Source organism: Lycorma delicatula, chromosome 9, assembly GCF_047948215.1.
Source record: "Lycorma delicatula isolate Av1 chromosome 9, ASM4794821v1, whole genome shotgun sequence".
Lineage (NCBI taxonomy): Eukaryota > Metazoa > Arthropoda > Insecta > Hemiptera > Fulgoridae > Lycorma > Lycorma delicatula.
The window spans coordinates 126,172,283-126,192,538 of record NC_134463.1 but is presented as its reverse complement, the minus strand read 5'-3'; the positions used below and the strand labels follow the sequence as shown (position 1 = coordinate 126,192,538).

The 20,256-nt window shown below is 34.0% G+C and overlaps 1 protein-coding gene across 1 annotated transcript in view; it reads right to left on the bottom strand.

Moving 5' to 3' along the window:
* The window catches only part of LOC142330314 (fatty acid synthase-like), a 154,888-nt gene that overhangs the window by 96,445 nt on the left and 38,187 nt on the right, over window positions 1–20,256 (bottom strand). Inside the window, exons 8-11 of the mRNA XM_075375531.1 lie at window positions 19,647–19,778; window positions 15,481–15,714; window positions 8,612–8,801; window positions 3,413–3,645 (exon numbers count right to left, since the gene is read on the bottom strand). Coding sequence (XP_075231646.1) covers window positions 3,413–3,645; window positions 8,612–8,801; window positions 15,481–15,714; window positions 19,647–19,778 — 789 coding nt within the window. The remainder of the gene's footprint in view (window positions 1–3,412; window positions 3,646–8,611; window positions 8,802–15,480; window positions 15,715–19,646; window positions 19,779–20,256) is intronic.

The following is a 20,256-nucleotide window of genomic DNA, read 5'->3' as shown; positions in this document are numbered from 1 at the left end:
GAGGTTTCATACAGAAAGGTCTGCTATTATCAAACACGGATCAAGAATTAGAGAGATATTCTTAAAAATATTTGTGTGGGGTTTCATTTTATGGTAGTAAGACATGAGAAATAAGAAAAACCAAAAGGAAAAAATGTAGATCTTTGAAATGTGATGTACAGGAGAATGTTGTAAATTAGCTGGGTTGAAAAAGTACAAAATGAAAATATTTTAAAATAGATACAAGATAATTTGCATCACCTCCAACAGATGAATTATGTTAGAAGGTCATTAATTAAGATATCTAGCATCAATTAATTCAATAATAGAAGGTGTGTAGAAAATAAAAACTGTAGAGGAAGTCAAAGATTTGAATACATAAAACAGATACCTGAGGATGTAGTAATTTGTTAAAGATTAGCACAGCGCAGAAAGCAATAAAGAATAATAATACTAAAGCGGTTAGAATGATGACTCAGTTAGTTTTTAATCTAAGAAATTTCATACCTTCATCACCAAATATAGTCAATGGTAAAAGTACCATGAAAGATGGAATGTTCAGAAAACGAGTCAGACAGTTCATAGAAAGTTGTGAGAATGTGCATGATAAGGTGTGAATAGTAAACCATCTATGTCCAATAATGATCTGGTATATAAAGATGACTTAAAGATTAATGAAGTTTAGATCTTCAACAATTTCAGTAATTTCTTGTAGTCTCTAGAAATTCCAAGACTGTTTTCTATGAAACTGTATCAGATCGTTTTGACTGACATTCACTTTCGATGCCAAAGATGCTCTATTATTACTTTGTACCTTGTACCAATCGGTTCTAAAGTACATCAAAAAAAATTTGTATTACGTAAGCTGTTTAAGACTTTATTCATTTTAATTCTAGATCATTACAAGATCAACTCAATATTCCACTTAAAATAAAACATAACTGCAAATACTTTTCAGTTCTGAGTAAACTGCATTTCTTACAACCTAACACTTCTATAATACCTGAAATTTCAGGGAGTAGCACCGAGAGAAAAAAAAAAAGAAGGATGTGAAGTAAGGTAAAGCGACAATGGTCAAAGCCGTATTCACTAAAGCAGTTCCCATAGAGTGTCAAATTAAAAAAAACACTGAATGAAGTTTCAGTGCATGCTGTTGACATATTTATGGTTAATGACCAAAATAATTAATTCCACTTAAAAAAAAAATAAAATTACTTTAACAAGTAGCTTATATAATGTCAGCTGTTTTAGATTCTGGTAACTACAATTTAAATTTTTTAAATAAATATCTGCCAACCTCTGAATAAAAGGATAGCATGTTAATCTTTCATCTAAAGGTTTCTTGAATTGAACCCTTGTCAGGGTTACCTTTAAATGGTAGACTAAACATTTATTTAAAGCAAATCCACCTGTTTGTAATGAATAATATTTCACAGAATACAATTTCTGTATTTCAACAGAATGAAGGGAAACTGAACTTAATTTTGTTTTACTTTGGCGGCTGTTAAGCATGTTATGTAATGGATGTGGATTTATGGCCATTAGAATTTTTATATTATTTACACCCTTAAATTTTTAGAACATTTATCTCTAAGACATTCCAGTGGTTTTAACACAACAGAAATAAGAGATGCAGTTTTCTATCTCTCCTGGAACCAACCAACCATCTTAATAATATTTCTTGTGATTATTTAAGGAAAACTTATTTATTTTCACTGAGTGGGATAAAAATGAGATAATTTTAAAAAAATTTTATCTCATTTTTAAAAATATCTAATATATTTTTTATATTTAAATATATATAATTATGTCATTTTTTTAAATATTAAATGATGCCTATTAAATTTTATAGGAATTGTTCTTCCGCAGGACTTTTCAGTCAATTTATTTACCCGTTAAGTAAAGTTACTGATGGGACTGTAGTTAAAAGTGTCTATCTTTAAAAGGTTAAAAATCATCTTTAATATGTGATGTTTGATTTATTAAGTTATTTTTGTCAAATTTTGCATGTTCAAAACATATGAAGGCCATTTGGTGAGTTTTCAGACTGACAAAGAAAACAGAATTTTTCAGAAACTTTGTTTTATTTTTCAACGGTCACCTTGCAATCTGATACATAAATATCTATTATATATTTAGATCTTTTATAATTAGTTATTATTTGATATATTTGATAATGAATGTCTTTCCAACTTTTTAATGCCTCCAATATAAAGCTATTTGTTGATCTTTGCAAAATAAGCAGTTGTCTCGGCTTTAACCAAATCATCTGAAGTGAATCTTCATCCAGATAACCATTTCTTTAGGTTTGGGAATAGGAAGTAATTGCTAAGAGAAAAATCCAGTAAATATGACACATATGAAAGAAAGCACTTCAAAGCATAGGTTGTGGAAATATGCAGCAACAATTCAAGATGTGTGTTCAGGGTATCAACATGGTGAAAGAGTATTTTCTTTTTGGCCACATGTGGATGTTTAGCCTGAATAGCTCGCTTCAATCAACACAGTAATGAAGCACAATACTCCCTCATGATTCCAAGTAATCTGTGAGCAACAAGAACAACAAGAATTCTAAAAAAGTGTAGCCATGTCTTTTCCTGAAGATGGAACCATTTTTGTTTTCTTTAGCACACTATTTCCCACCCACTATTTTCAGTGCTATTTGGTCTCTAGAATGTTGAAGAAACTCAGCAGAACTGTATTTAAATAAGTCGACACACCCCCTTGAAAGCATTCAGCTAAATCTGTTTTTAGTTAACTTATAAAATAAGCTCTGTACCTAGTGTAGAAAGCTTTTTCATACCAAAAAAATTATGTAAAATGTAGTGGAAACAGTCTATCAAGATGTTTGCAACAAAAGCAAGCTTGCACACCTTCAGTTGGCAATAATTTAATCTGCACTGTCAATTTTTGTGACAATCTCATCAGTTGTAGCAGTTTTTAGAAATTCCAAGTGTTCATCATCTTAAATCAATGTATGACCAAATTTAAATTCAGCAGTCCACTTTTTTACATCAAAAACAAACAGGGAGAATCTTTTAAAGTAAAATCTAACTGTTTCTGTATGTCCGCCAGGGTTAAACCTGTTAAATCAAAATACTTATAATAGTTCAAATTTCAATTTTATCCATTTTTCAGAAAATACCAAAGCTTGTTTCATTTACTCCATCTCCACATACAAGCAACTAAATGCACGCATTTAAACTTCAAGCATGCCATAAAAGGATCATACTTGTAAATAACATAATCATTTGGTCATACTTGTGTCATCTCTGCATCATGCCAAGAACTTTAGAAATGTCCCTAGTATACATGTGTTCATCTTGAGTGGTTTATAATTTTTAATGTTGTCTTTTTTTTTTATTTTTACAAAAACATATAGAAAATAAATATTCTGTCTTTACTCAAAATGAAAAACAGTTATACAACTTACATCTTTTAAATATTTTAACAGAGCAGGTGCAGCAGGAGCAATGTATCTACTATGGTAAGCAATATCTGCGACATTTACCAATTTTGCAAAAATATTCCTTTTTTTTAATTCACTTATGTATTTGTCAACATCTTCTGCTGGCCCTGACAGAGTACAACTATCGGCTGAATTATGGCAAGCAATATCTATACTTTCTGGTAAATTTTCTTTTTCCATCTGTTTGCAACCTAGACCTAAAATTAGAACAAAAAAATTATTAGTATAAACAGAGAGAAGGAGAAATAAATATTATGCAGCAATTCCATACAATGAAATTTTGTGCACATTATTATTTATAGTGATTTGCATACATCATATCAGCTTTTCCTTACTGCTTACCCTCTTCATATATGACAACTGTATCTGTACCTGAAGATAATTACTTAAAAGGAATTGAAATTTCTATGATAGCACTTCAAAACATTATTAACCAGATGGATTATAATCATTTAACATTAAATATGTATAAAACCATTGCATTATACTCTAAGGTAAATGTAACATTTCAAATCGTGTGGATAGAATTCCCATTAAAGGTTACTGAATTGTGTTTTTGTTGTCTATAAAGCAAAATTTCAGTCTTTTACTTATGACAAATTTTCTAGTAGTGATCAAATTAATCTCATTTATAATAAGGTTAAACTGTACTATTTTGCTTTGAAGCAGGGGCGTACCCAGCTCAAAGTGGCAGGAGGGACAGCTTTCTGAATTTATCTTTTTTCACTGTGAAAGAGTAATCCATGAGCTTTGCAATAATCGTGCACGACCTTGAACTTAGTGAAAAGTCTGATGGAAAAAGAGACAAAAGACAATCTCTTTTTATAATTCTAGCTGACGGCAGAAACAACAGATAATATTTCTAGAAAGCACCTTTGTGTTGCCTTGAGTAAACTAGCTATGGTGAAAACACATCCACTGGTGACTGAATTTCCTCTTGAGGTGTTCGGCATCTGCCACAAAATCGTAATTCTTCAAAGGTATTCAGACATTTTCCAAGGGACTTTTTTCTTATCAACTGACATAGTGCTCACTAGGTCGATGAGTTTTCCAATATCATCTTCATGACAACCATCATCTTTAATTTCAATTTCACCGTGTTGAAAATTGGTTTGAACCATAGAAGGCCCCTCAGTAGCAGTGTTTGAACCAGAGGGTGGTTGTACTTCCTCCTTGTCCTCATCCTCAACACTGCTTGGTATTTTTTTTCATTTTAAATTCACTGCAAAAAAGTAAATATAATTTGAACACAATGAAATGGGCTTGGACATGGCATCTCACTGCATTGGTTTGACAAGGAAGGTTCTAACTGACATTTTTGTTAAAATTGAGTTTTATATGGTATGACTGGCTATACTAGTTGAGCTTAATCCAAAAATATGACATTATAACATTAAAAACTTATGTAAGAATTATTAATAAAAAGTTTATCAACTAAAGGCATTTATTAAAAGCCACTTTTTTGGACTCAGGGACTCCAAAATAGATATTTCCATATATCCATATCATAATCATAAATTTGTCCCAAGGTGATTAAATGTTTTCCTTTCTTTACTGACAAATTCAAGATAAACTAGAAACGAGCTGATTTTACTAATATAAAAACTGAGCAATTGCCAAAAGCAATATTGATAATTAGGCCAAGATTTGAATTATTTTTAATAGTTCATCAAAAGTATTAATTTTTAAGAAAAACTTAATAAAAATTAAAAACTTAAATATGAAACTCTATTTTATGTTGAAAGATCCAAAAGACCCCTAGTAGCTAACATTTGCAAGCATAAAAGATAACCCAAAAATGAATAATAACAAATTTTAAGTTAAATGTTTTTAAAGCAAGAGCTGTGCTTATGTAAATTTATGATACATACATTTCAAGTTAAATAAAAGCATGTAATAAATGTCACAGTAGGCTATTTAGCAAATATGTTCTAATTCATTATAATAAAGTGGATGACAGGGTTGACACAAAAAAAAAACAAACTTTACAGTGATAAAAAATTGTATACACTACTTACACATTTGTATGAAAGTAATAACTGCACTGACTAGCCAAAAAGCAGTCAGTCAAAAAGACAAGCAGTCTTATATACTTGGTAAAGTAGCTTCTGGAATATTCTTGTCATGTTGTAAAATGAGATGAGAGTGACAAGACTATTCTAGAAAACTCTTGTTGCCACAAGTTCTTGACTCACAAAAAAAGGACCTTATTATGCTTTCATTGCCATTTTTAATAAATTACTGCACCATTTAAGAAATCTTCCCATCAATTTTTAAAAAAAGTGCAATTAAAAAATTCTCTTTTAAAGAAGCAATATTACTCTATGAATTTTTGAGTAATACTAATTGAAAAAATTAAACACAAAACTCCGAATTTTCTGTATTCTGTTTACCAAGTGCATAACATGTATTCAAATAATTTTCATCAATGTCTTGATTGCGATTTATTTTGTAGTTTTTTTTTTTATAATAACTATTTTCATGTACTTCATGCCTTTATATTATAAATAATTAATGTGGATTTTAACCACTTGTATTTTTATTTTATAATTAATGGCTTATTTTGTGATATTCTTGTGAACAAGGTTTTACAATAGCTTTACTTCAATCATCCCAATAAATTCCAAGAAGTTTCCTTTTTTCATGAAGTAGCATATCTAACCGTTACTAATGTAATCTTCTTAATGTAGATTACATTAATATGTACTGATAAGAGTAAAAGATTTATTTATGCCTATTAATAAAATTAACTTCTGAAAAGAATAATGGAAACATTACTGCAAATATAGTAACACTCGTTCGGTAAATTAATATGTAATTTTCATTATCTTAATATTTTTATTATCCATTAACTAAATTATTTCAATCATGACTTTCATGGTAATATTAAGGTAAATTTATCTTATCTCAATATTCTGTACTAGGTAATTTTTATTTTAATAGAATTTAAAATGTGTATATATATATATATGGCTGATATTTTTTAATCTCCAGGATAAAATGCAAAAGTAAATGCTTTAGCATAATGCAAAAGTGGAAAAATATAACAAACCAAAGCATTATGATACCATGTGGCATTTGCATCGGTAGCATCCTAATTGAGGTAAGAACAAGGCTGAGAGATGTCTTTTGCTTGAGGTTTTGAAAATGACCTCCAGTAAAGTCCACCAGGGCTAGGTACAGAGGCAGTGGCATGATGACCGAAATTGTCACATGGCAGGTGTCTTCCCTTACGGGGTCAGGATGTATTTCATAAAATATTTGTTTATAAGCTTATCTTTACATATGAATATATTATCTTTACACCGTTTGTATATATATACATTTATACATACACACGTAATTAGATAAGTTAAACTTAATATACTAATTCCAAGAATCGATTTTTGCAGGATCTCGCATCTTCAGTTCTTATTAAATTCTATAATTACATTAAAATATTTATTTATAATTTTGTTAGTTTGTCAAAATTGTTTTCTTTTTTGAAAACTTTGAAATTTATTATGAATGAACGCAAATTTTGATGTCCAGTACTTTTCTGGGTTTTTTTTGTTTTAACCTCTGGAACCACTGTACTACTTCAGAGGATGAATGAGGATGGATGATATGTATGAATGTAAATGAAGTGTAGTCTTACACAGTCGCAGGTCAACCATTCCTGAGATGCGTGATTAATTAACCTACTCAAGCAGATTGCTTTTATAGAGGGGAATGAAAATTCAAACTTCTGTTTCTATCTCTAAATGTTACATAATCCTAAAATCAATTGATCTAAGGATTATTGTATTCTGAAATGTCTTTAGTGTAAAATAATCAAAAAGAATTCTTTTGGCAGATTAAAAAAATGTATATGACATGATGAAGAAAATTATAGATCTTAATTTAAATGTAAACCTTAATAAATGATGTATGATTCATTTAAATTTAGAGTGACAAGTGTATGTAGTAAGAGTTTTAAACAAAGCGTTACCTTATAAGACTGATGTAGCACATTATGATATGAAAAAATATACTTTGAAAGTATTACAAGAAATATCGCTTTACCATTACAACTTCTACGGCATTAATAAACAGATTATATGTAATGGTGATGATCTGAGTATCAAATTTTTAGTGATAATGAAATTGTGCAGGCTACACAAGAGAAAATGATCACCCTTCCTCCAAATAAAAAAACAATATGGATTTGGAGGCTGTCAAAGGAGAAAGATTGTAAATGTTTGCCAGTTTCTATATACTGATTGGAGCAAAAGGAAAAATATCATTTTCCTTAAATATATCATTCTATTCAATGTCTTATTTAAAGAGATTGCGTGACTTTAAAGATCATTGCTGATCATAAATTTTCTTGAAAAAAAAATAGTATAAAGAGTGTCAGATTTTTTTAAATTTAATTATCATAAAAATATTTTTTTTAAATTTTTTATAATTTATTTTTCCTATTTATTTACGAGAAAGGAATTTTTAAATTTCAGAGTTGAAATTAATCACATTCCTTGAGTTTTTTAATAAGTTTTAACGCAATATATTTTCTGTTTGCATTCTTATTTAACTACACAAAAATAGATTTAATCTCTGAATTTGTCTCTCTTAGGTACCATATCACTTATTAAATTTTAAAACAATGATTCCAGTCCGTAAAGAAAAATTCATATAATCCAATTATCCATTTATTTAATTAATTACTGAAATAACAATGGCTGACATTTATTACCTTATTTAATTTTTTATTGGGTGGGATGATGATGAGATATAATTTTTTTTTTTTTTTTAAGATTGTAAATGACAAGCCTGACCAGGATTCAAATCCAGAACTTTCTGGTTGAAAGGTAGGGACACTGTTATTCTGACATAGAAGTTGATTTTTCCAGGATTATTGAAATATGACATATCTTATTATGATCCGGATAACTGGCATCTTGATATACCATTAAATATTTTACAGTCTGAAATAAAAAATGGCAGATAATTTTAGATTAATAATTACTACAAAATACTATATAAAATTGCTTAACTTTACAGCAGTAAGTTACATTACAGAGTACAGAACATCGATTAATAATATGAAAAATAAAAAATAATAGAAAAGGAATTGATTTTTTTAAAGATAAATTTAATACGATTCATTAATTTTTATCAATTTTGATTTACACAGTCACCTACCAACAGCGGCCATCATTCCTTTATCAAGAGGTGTTTCAATGGAAGCCATTCCTCTTGCATAAGCTGATAATATCATTTGTTCTACTGTAAAACATCCATCAGCATACGCACAACCTAATTCTCCTACCGAATGGCCAACCATACCATCCGGTTTAATTCCCAAAGCGTTAAGAAGATCAACTAATCCGATCTATAAAAATCATTTTTCAATTAATTAATAAATAAATATTTATTTCTTTATTTTTATAATTATTAAATTTCACTTAAAATACTTCTACATAGGTAGTATTATCAAAAACCGTATGAATTATAACTTTTAGATCAACTGAATAACATATTTACTTAAAAGCAATTTATACTTTTGAATAATTTTTAAACCTTAATTTTTTTTATCACTTTTACGACAAAAATACATTCATTTTAGACTACAATTAGCCATTTTGCCTTATAGTTTTTGAAAGATTTAAAATGGACATAATGTTTTACAAAAATCAGTCCGCAGTTTATAAATATGTAGACCTAATCCTTCTCTATTATGTGTTGTCATAGAAAGAAGTACAGAAAGTAAAATAGCAAGAAACAAACATAGTAAGTAAAGAAGTAAGTTCTGTAAACATAGTTTTCATAAAGGTTGAAAGAGATATTTTAGAAACAAGTGACGACAGGTAAGCGAACTATACTGCAGCAGCATCAAAATGGGGCGATACAAATTCATGCGCTCGTCTGATTGTGCATGAATGTGTCTTTCCGCAATAAATAGAATTGAAGAACACAGCTTGAATTATTAAAAACTAATAAGTCTATTAAAAGTGCAATAGACTCAACACTGTTAAATGATGCAAAGTGAATGAAGATTACATTGAAGGTACATTGTCTTATACCTCAAAACTATTTTTACTGAACAACACCAATATATACCCAGAGGCAAGAAAAATGAACAACTGCACATCTACCAACTACTCTTGCAAAATTACTGTCTGTCTTATATTTATTGTCTGTAAGTATATGTTATTTATGATATATTGTAAGTGAAATTTCAAGTATTGTTAATTTGAATCATAATTTGGATAGAGACATAAGTTTTAAAATACAGGGAAATACTACTCTTAGCTTTGTCAGGGGTTACATCATTTAAGCTGTTAGATATCTGTTCTGTTGTTAAATTATTAAATAAATATTAGTTCAAGTAAATCTAATACAATAATTTTACAACAGTATTCAAACTTTGCATAATACAGTTCGATGTAGAAAATGGCAATCGTACTAGAAAAGAGTATTCTGTAAGCGGGGGCTAGTACATTACTGAAAAAGAGCACAGGACATTCGCCTTAGCAGCAATCAGGATAAAACAGGCTTAAGGTCTCAAAAGACGGTAAACATCCAGAATTTGAAAAAGAAGTTGTAAATTATATTCAAGAATCATAAAATATGTGTCGTGCTATCAGTCATAAAATGCTTTTATGCTCACCTTTAAAAACAGCTAACCTTCAAATTTTTTTTTGTCTTCAGTCATTTGAATGGTTTGATGCAGCTCTCAAACATTCCCTATCTAGTGCATTTGTTTCATTTTGGTATACCCCCTACATCCTACATCCCTAACGATGTGTTTTACGTATTCCAAACATTGTCTGCCTGTACAATTTTTCCCATCTACCTGTCCCTCCACTATCAAAGCGATTATTCCAGGATGCTTAAGATGTATCCTGTAAGTCTGTCTCTTCTTTTAGCTCTCCTTCTTTTAGCTTCTTTTCACAAAGTCATGTTACCGGCCACAGCCATTGCACGTGCTGTTCAGTGTTCGATGCAGGTTTGGTGGTCGTGAACACAGTTTAACATCTGTGGTGACTTACCAGGCGTTCCTGGATACTCTATTTCCAGATGCTCCAGAGGGTGAAGCAGAAGTCGGCGGGTGAGAAACCATTCCCTGGCATAGGGCTGTGGAACCCGTAGATATAGGCCGAGTGGTTTCTCGAATGACACTGAGAAAGGCACCAGAGATTGACCAACTTGAACCGGATATTTTCTATCAACTGCTGCCTATAAGAGAGCCATTTGGCAGGCTGTACTCAGGGGTTGCTTTCTGACTTGTTGGAAGGTGGCATTGGTGAGGGTGTTCTTAAAATCAGGAAAGGATCTGAGTGAGGTCATAAGTTATCGACCCATCAGCCTCTTGCCGGTAATCAGCAAGTTGTTTGAAAGGCTGGTTGTGGAACGGCTCTGAGAAAGCATCAATATGAACTCACTTCTAAATCGAGGCCAGTATGGCTGCATGAAAGGGATTGGCACTGAGGATTGCATCGCCCATTGACTAAGGTGTTCAATAGGTATTTATTTGCCAGATATTTCCTGGCTTGCTGGAAGCGTGGAATCTTGAAGCTGTTGTTCAAGGGTGGCGACAAGGACCCCACCGTTAGTTCTTCTTACCATCCTCTGACACTCTTACCAGTTGTTGGGAAAATTTTCAAAAAGGTACTTTACCTTCGCATTAATAGTAGGCTCACTTTGAATCACATGCTGATGGACGACTAGTATATCATTAGACCCGGTAAGAGTACAGAGGATGCGATTCTTAGGGTCCTGGATCTGGCTTCAGGCAGTGAGTACAAGTACGTACTCGGTGTCTTCTTGGACATATCTGGGGCATTTAATAACTTGTGGTGGCCCTCTGCCTTGTTTCAATTGCAGAAGCGTGGTTGCACGCAGGATGAAATTAGGACTCTCTCGAGTTATTTCAGCGAAAGAACTGTTGTCCTTTGTGAGGGCAGTTCGCAAGTAGGAGAGACCCTGTCAAAAGGATGTCCACAGGGCAGTGTATTAGGTCCACTCGTCTGGAACATCGAGTTTGACTCTCTCATGCGGCTACGTTTGCCCGGTGGCTGTCGCGTTGTGGCTTATGCCGACGATGGACTGCTGCTGGTTGAGGGTGGCTCGCGTGCTGAGATTGAGCTCAGAGCGGCACAGACATGTAGGGTTTTGCGGTTGTGGAGTCTTCAGCATAAGATGGTTTTCAGTGCGGAGAAAACCACTATGATGTTTTTGAAGGGCCGTCTAGCTGCAACTCGCCATCCGCGGGTTGTGATGGACGGTCGTTCAATTAGGTATGTCACCCTTCAGAAATATCTGGGTGTTATCCTTGATGAGAGGCTTCTCTTCAAGGAGCACCTTCAGTATGTGGCGAAGAAGGCAGTTGATACTTTCTTCGGCGTCCGTAGAGTGGTCCATCCCGATTGGAGGTTGAATTTCCGTACCATGCGGATTCTTTATAAAGGCGTTTGTGAGGCCATTATGTTGTACGCTGCGCCCGTCTGGGCTCATCGTTTGCGGTACCAATGTTGTAGGGACATTCTACTACGAGCCCAGCGTCTTCTTTTGTTAGCGGTTGTCGGTGGTTACAGGACTGTCTCGCGAGAGGCAGTAACTGTGATCGCGGGCATCAAACCAGTAGATATTTCGGCTAAGGAACGTAGCCAGAGCGTAGCCATATGTTGCAAAGAAGGGAGACCTTCTTACTGCTGGGCGTGAGATCGAAGACCAATGTTTCGACTCTTGGCAAGATAGGTGGAATACTTCTTTGATAGGTCGTTATACGTATGGTATATTTTCCAATGTTAGAGAGTTGCGAGCTGTTAGCTGGGTATCCCCCAATCGGCATACCACTCAGTTCCTCTCTGGACATGGTGCCTTTTTGCCACTTGGCAAAGTTTAGGTTGGTTGATTTCGGCTTCTGTCCGGACTGTAGGGTCGATGACACCGTGGACCATGTCCTTCACATATGTCCCCGGTACAAAGCTGAGCATACCAGAGTTGCTAGGGAACTCGAGAGAGTAAACTCTATTTTGGATCTACGAGTCAACTGGAGGACTCGTAGAGAGTGGACAATAGTTGCTGGCTTCCTTCGCTTCCTCGCTCTGAGCAGGGCTGCCGAAGGGATTTAGTAGGTGATAGGAACCTGGGTGGCTAGGGACCGCCTGGGCAGTCCCCAGGCGAAGGTAGGCCGAAGGTAGGCGCTTAAGGCAGTGTGCCTCGGTTAGATGTATTGGTGGCATGTATTTAATCACGCTGTCGGCGGAGTTGCGGCCGTTGTCGGCGGGCGAGGTTATCCTTGCCCGGTGGGTGCGGTCGCGCTCCGACGGGGGCACTTATGAGCTAATGACACTGTCGGCGGGGCTTCTCTGGGTACTGCTTTGGTGTATGCGGGGGAGTCTTGAAGGCGGTCTGCGAAAGATGGTGAATGTCACGCGGGACTCCGTGATGGCGCTGTGCGGGAGTAGGCGTTAATTCTCCTCTCCTGGGCGGACCGGAGCGGAGTCGGATAGAAACTCATTTTGAGTATTAAGCGGGGTTCTTAAGGGAACTAGGTCTAAATTTTGATGTATGAAACTTTAGTGGGAAAGTTTGTTGTTGAGGCTATTAGTACGGATCTGAGACATTCAGTAATTGGCTGTATAATAGTTAAGACTAGGCGCGGGGGTCTTCGTTCCGCGGTTAGGCTTCTAGCTTAGTTCCTGAGGGCGACGTGGTAGCTGCAGGTGTCTGTTGTCTTCATTCTGAAGGCATAAACACGAAAAACTATCTCGGGGTGAACTTTACCGATGCAGATGTCCCTCGGGGCATCTGCATCGGTGGCATCTCTGCGGGGCCTTGACTGAAACCTGTGGTGCGCAATTAGTTTGAGGGCAAGAAGATGTCCTCCGTTAAAGCCACTACTGGCTAGGAACGGAGGGGGTGGTGTAGCGAACGGACACGCTACGTGGCGGGATCTTCTCCCCTCGGGGGAGAATCAAGATGAGGATTGCATCTTAAATGCTTTTGCCGAGGTGGAAGGCACTGACTGTAAATATATTTTGGCAATTTTTATTGACATAGAGGCAGCATTTCCTTCCTTGTGTTGGAGTTCTGTCCTCTATGAGTTGGAACGTCGAAATGTTCCCGTAGCCCTGCAGGCTGTAGTCGTGACTATTTGTCTAACCGTAAGGCTCAGTTTAGAGATGCGCACCTGGCTGTGGAAAAGTCTATCACCAGGGGAAGCCCGCAGGATTCCGTTTTTGATGGATTTCTGGGATTGACATTCCCAGAAGGGGTCACGGCCCAGACTTTCGCCGATGACTGTCTCCTGTTAGTTCGTTGTAATTCATGACCGCATCATCTAGAAGACCGGGCGCTGCCAGCTTTGTCAACCATGGAGGGCTGGATGGATATGCAAAATTTAAAGATTTCTGTGCCCAAAATGAAGTTTATGCTTCTCAAGGGTGCAGACAAATTATCGTACAGTCGTAACCCCCACATTAAGTATAAAGGCTGTGTGATCAGCCGAGCTAAAGTTCATAAGTACCTAGGTGTTTTATTTGATGAGAAGTTGCTATTTAGCAACCACATTAGGCAAGTAGCAGCGAATGCCGTGTGATGCACAAGCTTGGAAGAATTGTTTGGAAGGATTATGGGCTGTCATGCCGTCATTTGTAGATGGTATATTCGAAAGTACGGTCTCCTATGCTGCGTCCATTTGGGCGCACAAGTTGGACAGAAGTAAAGCATTTATTCAGAATTTAAGGAGTGCCCAGTGCAGAACATTAATAGTATGCACTGGTATTTTTAAAACAACCTCCTACAAGGCTACCATCGTATTGGGAAAGGCTCTCCCAATCGATTTAGTGGTGAAAGTTTGGGCAGCCATGTGAAAGTTACAAAGAGGCAGGGAGGCTGAGGTATTTGAGATGCGGTTTCAAGCTGGGCCTGTACCGAAGCGGAACGGTTATTACAACGCACAGATTCAAAATTTCACTCAGTTGCCAATCTCCCACCTGAGGAGAAGGCTTTACAGCCTCGTGATGAATGATGTCAGAAAGAATGGCATGCCACGACTAAGGGAAGGTCGTGGCGTGTAACTAAGGTGTATAGATTTATACAGGACCTGGGGGGACGGTACGCTTCTCTCATTTTTAAGGGCAACGGGTTGCCCATTTGCTCTCCAACCACACGAACTTGAACCAATATTTTTTTCAGTTCCGCCTGGCAATTAATGAGCTGTGTGTCTGCGGGGAGGTCCAGTCGAATGTACATATGATGTTTCTACTGCCAGCTCTTTGGGGGGGGGGGGGGGCAGACTTAGGCCACCCTCAAACTTAGAGGTCAAGAGGAAAATTGGCCACTCATAAGCAGCAAGTCAATGTGGCGTGAACCGCATTGTCGAACCGTGTGGGTGTTCCTTGATGCCGTTGCTTTGTTCAAGCGACATCCGTAGTTTATTTAAGGGAAAGACTCCTACCTCGCTGCTGTGAGAAGCTACTCGAGAGTTATGGCCGGCCATCAGCCAATTAAAGCTCCAAGTGCTTTAATATTGGTGGCAGTTCAGCGACCTAGGTGTAGCAGCAAATTGCTGTCTTGACGAGATAAATTTAATTTATTGAATGTCATATATATTTTAGAAATTGACGGGGTGCGCCTACCCATTTTAGATTATGTGACAAATGAGCAGTGGGATACAAAGCAAGTGGTGAGTGGCACATGCTTAGTTCACTCACATAATTAGGTTAACTCTAGGAGCCAGTTAGGACACTGGTCGCTAAACTGATTCAAGGCTCAGTAGCTGTTTGTAGCACAGACATTCGGTCTTATTCTTTAGAGCGACCGAATGGGGTGTTGGCAGGAGAAATGCCATGCAAATTAAATCTTCTTTTAGCTATATTTTTCCAAATGCATTGTTCTTCATCGATTTCCCGCAACACCTCTTCGTCATTTATCCACCCATCTGATTTTTAACCTCTACTTAGGTCTATGCAATCCATGAAAGTAAGCATTAACAAGTTATACCATAACACTTAAAATAATATTCATAATTAAGATGAATGTAATAACAATAATTTTTTTACCTGAATTGCAGAGATTCCAATGAATGAATTTAAAATACTGTTAAAAATATCAGGATTATCAGTTGTTATTATGTTGAATACATCAATCCCCTTTGGTTTCAAAACAGCGTCACATTTATCAATAGCAGCTTTAAATACTGGCAATTTTAATAAACATGTACCCATCTTTGTCCACTGTGATCCCATTCCAGAGAAAATAAACCATATTGGACGTTGTTTTCCTCCTGTAACGTTCTGCCAAATTCAACAAAAATGTTATATAAAATGAATGCAGATATCAATACAATAACTTGAAAACATAAAATATGGAGACAACTTCATATCAGACATATGTTCAGACAATGGTAGTTGTCTGAACATATGTCTGACAACTACCGTTGTGGTCAGTAGCATACTTACATAACCTACTGTCCACAGTCAAGGAGGGTTAGGCTATGGATGGATCTGTCCTCTTTGGTGGTTACCCTATTTTGGTTACTGATAGATTCAATTGAACAGAGCATTTACTCAGACTAATTTGGAGTTACCACATTCCTACTTTTACAGTATGTTAAGACAAACGCTTGAGTTTTATTACCCAGAAAATTTTAATTTATTCTTATATGTTTTTTGATACTGAATCCAAATATGACCTCAAAATTTGTTTGGGACAAAGGGCTTCATTTTTTTTTGTAACTGTCATTCATAAAAAATGAAAATCATTAAAACAATTTATTTTCTCTATTAAGACCAAACAATAGTAAAAATTAGTTGCCAGTCAATGTTTATATTAATAATGAATTATGAATATCTGAAGATATTTAAAAACAGACCATATTTATAAATGGCCAAATGAAATAATTTGGAGGACTGACAAGTGTAATTAGTATGGTATTACATCAAAGAATGACACTGATAATGTTTACTATGACTCATTCCTTTTACAAAAAATAAGTTCATCACAATAATATGATTTAATTAATAAACTTTATTAATGACATTATAACTGATGTAGCCATTTCAATCACTATTTTTACTGAGGAATAACCCAGACCAGAAGATCGGTTATGTTCTGATTTTCATGCAAATACCTTCACGAGTTTGGTCTGTTTTGATCTTACTATTTTCAGATACAGAAATATATAGTTATTATTATTATAGTTTATTATTGTGCTTCATATATATTGTCATTTGTATATTGTTAGTAATTTATGTAAAAATGTCTTAGTTGCACAAATTATCATAACAATGTTTTCTGTGCGTTTGGTGAATTAACTTTTAAATGTCAAAGAAGAAATATCAATCCTTAAGTTAAAAAATCAAGTAAACTCCATTTTCAGTGTAAAATAATTCACCAAGACAAGTCTTAGACTCCTTATATCTACTGTAATTCTTGTGTAAATTTACAGAAACAGCTAAGCAGAAATCCGTGACTTATGCCTTTTGTTGTTCCTATGATATGGCGAGAGCCTAAGGACCACTCAACAGTTTGCTATTTTTGTATTTCAAGTAAATTAAAGAAATCTGTTGTGTATTCTTCTTCCTTCAGCTATAAGACATATTCCTCACTTTGAAGAGTTACCTGTTCCAGTACTGCCAAAAACATGGAGTTTAGAAGAAAATGTTGATGATGGAAAAGATTATGGTGATTTAAAAAGTAAAGAAGAAGAGGATCCAAATTTGCAAGGTGAGAGCATTAAACCTCACAAAATTACTCAAACAAAGCCTAATTATCTTATCGGTGAGCTTAATTTGTCTAAAATTCAGTCTAAGTTACTGGCTTCAATGTTAAAAAGCTGAAATCTTGAAAGTGGCAGTAAAATATGTTTTTTTTTTTTTTTGTATTAGATAGTAAGAATTTCAGCACCTGTTCTCCTTAGCATAATTATACAGTGTACTGCAGTGATGTAAATTTTTTGTTGGATTTACAAGGACAGCATCACAATTCATGTAATGGAGATTGTTTATAGATTTATCTAAAACAGTTTGAAAACTTTCCTACTTCACAATGGAAATGAGAAACCATCAATTCCTCCTGCTTATACAGCACAAATGAAATGACAGTATGAAATTTTTCTGATGATAATACAGTATAAAAATATTCGTAACACATATGTGGAGACCTAAAGATGATAACTATTTTATTAGGACTACTGCTCAATTATACTAAGTACTGTTGTATCTTGTACTTGTAGACAATATAGATAGGAAAAAACCACTACATTAAAAAAGATCGGCCGAAGAGAAAAACACTCACAGTTGGAGAGAAACATGTAATTTTTCAAGCTCTTGTGAACCAAAGAATGTTTTAAGTGTACCATTACACTTAAAACTTAGTTTGAGGAAAATTTGTCAAAACAATGGATCATAATTGCTGAGGTTTTTTATGCCATAAGAGCAAATTTCCCAAAAACAGTGAGGAAAAAATAAAAATAAAATATTTGCTGGACCACAGATACATAAGCTAATGAAGGATGCCGACTTTGAGAGGAATTTGATTGAATCTGAAAATGCAGCATGGGTATCATTACAAAATATTATTAAATCATTTCTAGACAAAAAACCTAATGAAAAAGTGTGTGAGCAAATATCATTCAGTAATTAGTTAATCTGTTTTGTAACATTTTTTCATCTTATAGCGTGAGACTCACACGATCTTATGTTTTTTTTTTTGGTAGTGTTAGTATAGCATTTCTTACTTCTTTCAAATACTTGTCCTTGAGTTTCATAAGTAATAAGTTATTATATTTTTCTACAATTTCATTTTTTACTTTCAGAATTTCTTTTTTAATTATGTTGTTTTTTTTTCTAAAACAAAACACTTCCTCAGACTTTTTGAAGTTTGCTGATATCCTTTTTATTGAAATTATAGATCTAAAGAGTATATATCCACAAAGAGATATTAATTATCCTAATTATGGGGACAATTATAATAATAAAGACCTATAAAGTAACATAAATATGCAAAATAGTAACAATACACTACACAATACAACATAAACACAACACATGGTAACAGAAATCTCAACTAAATGCTGAAATAAATATACTAAAAAAAATATTTCACTACCCAGTTAAAGAAAAGTAAGACAATATGTATTTTTCCATAACTAACGTAATGGAAGGAAGTAAACAACAAAGAAAATTTAGTGAAAAGAATAAGTAAAGGAAAAATGGAAAAGTAAAAAATTACTGATATTTGGGGACTATAGTGACTGAAAGAGCGCAGTGGAAATAAATAGAAAGAATATTTATATCTAAAGGAAGCCTTCACTAAGAGGAGAAAATTACTATGTAATAAAAAGGGTGTGGATTTACAGTTAAGGAAGAGAGATTAGCCAAATGGTATGTATAGAGTGTCATGTACAGCAGTGAAAATGGACGATGAGTAAGAGGAAGGATTGTATTGAGACTTTTGAGATGTGAATACAAAGAAAGAATGATGGATAAATTAAGTAAGAAATGAGGGATTAATGAAAATAATTAAAGAAGAAGAGTACTTACTTATGTGGGATCTAAACAAAAGAAAAGGTAACCGATTAGGAGATGTAATTAGAGTAAGTGGAATCTTAACAACTGCATAGGAGGATCAGTAGAAGGAGAAAGGAAGGAGGAAGAAGAAGAATGGAAGTTAATAAATGAGAAGAAGATTGAAAACTACAAGGGGATGGAAGAGAAGAGGCTTAGGACAAGAACAGATGGAGACAGCAGGTGCATAAGGGACATGCAGAACTCCAGATGATGATGATGTTATATTTTTAAAATCTTAAATAACCACTTTTAACTACTTCATGTTACAAAAGTATCATACTGAAGTATGATATGCAGTGAAAATTAGATTGTTAAATTAGAGCCTTAGAAAGAGAAAAAACAACCATTTATTATAATAAGTAACTTATGACTTATTAATGCTATTAACATCTTGATTATTATGTGAATAGACACAGACAAAATGTTTATGAATTGGGTGTCTACTGTATATCACAATGATAAGGACAACCTAGAGTTATTCATTTAAAGAACAACAAAAAATATGTCCAGTTCATATTCCCATGGCACTAAGCTTATGTGGCTCTAAAACTTCTAAAAACAGAAAAGAAAAAAACACATACATCAAAATAAAATGGGGCAAGTAAACAATAACCATTATATATTTTTTAAATTTATTTAATTTAATTATAAATTACCATATATTCTCTTTCAGATGGATCAGTACTTGGCATAATGACATAACCTCGATACAGATGGCCTGAGATGTCTTTATTCCAAACTTCATGAGTCAAAGAAAAAAATTCAGCATCGACTGGCAAGCTAGATACCTTTAGAAATAAAGATTAAAATGTCATTATTGATAAAGAAAAATGATATTCACTAATAGAATATAATAAATAATATTACAAATATTCATATGACTACATTGACAACCATCATGGTGAAATAGAGGACATCTTCCTTTCGAATGAAAATTTTGGATTCAATTCCAATCAGGCTCAGCATTTTCCACATCATATGCTAGAAAATTCATATGATCATAAAAAGAAAGTCGGAACAGCAATAGGAAGTTACCCTATTGTTGCAAAGAAGAATATTTATTCTTCTTTGCAACATATATATATTAAAAATTTCTTATAAATTTTGCTGCCAAAACTTTTTACGATAAGTTTTTATTTCAATTAAGGTGATAAATATTGCAATACCTAAAAAAGTGATAAATAATATGTAATACCTAATGGCGGTCCAAAGCTTAAAAAAGAGTGCTGAATATTAGGATTTATTAAAAATAAATTTTTACACTTT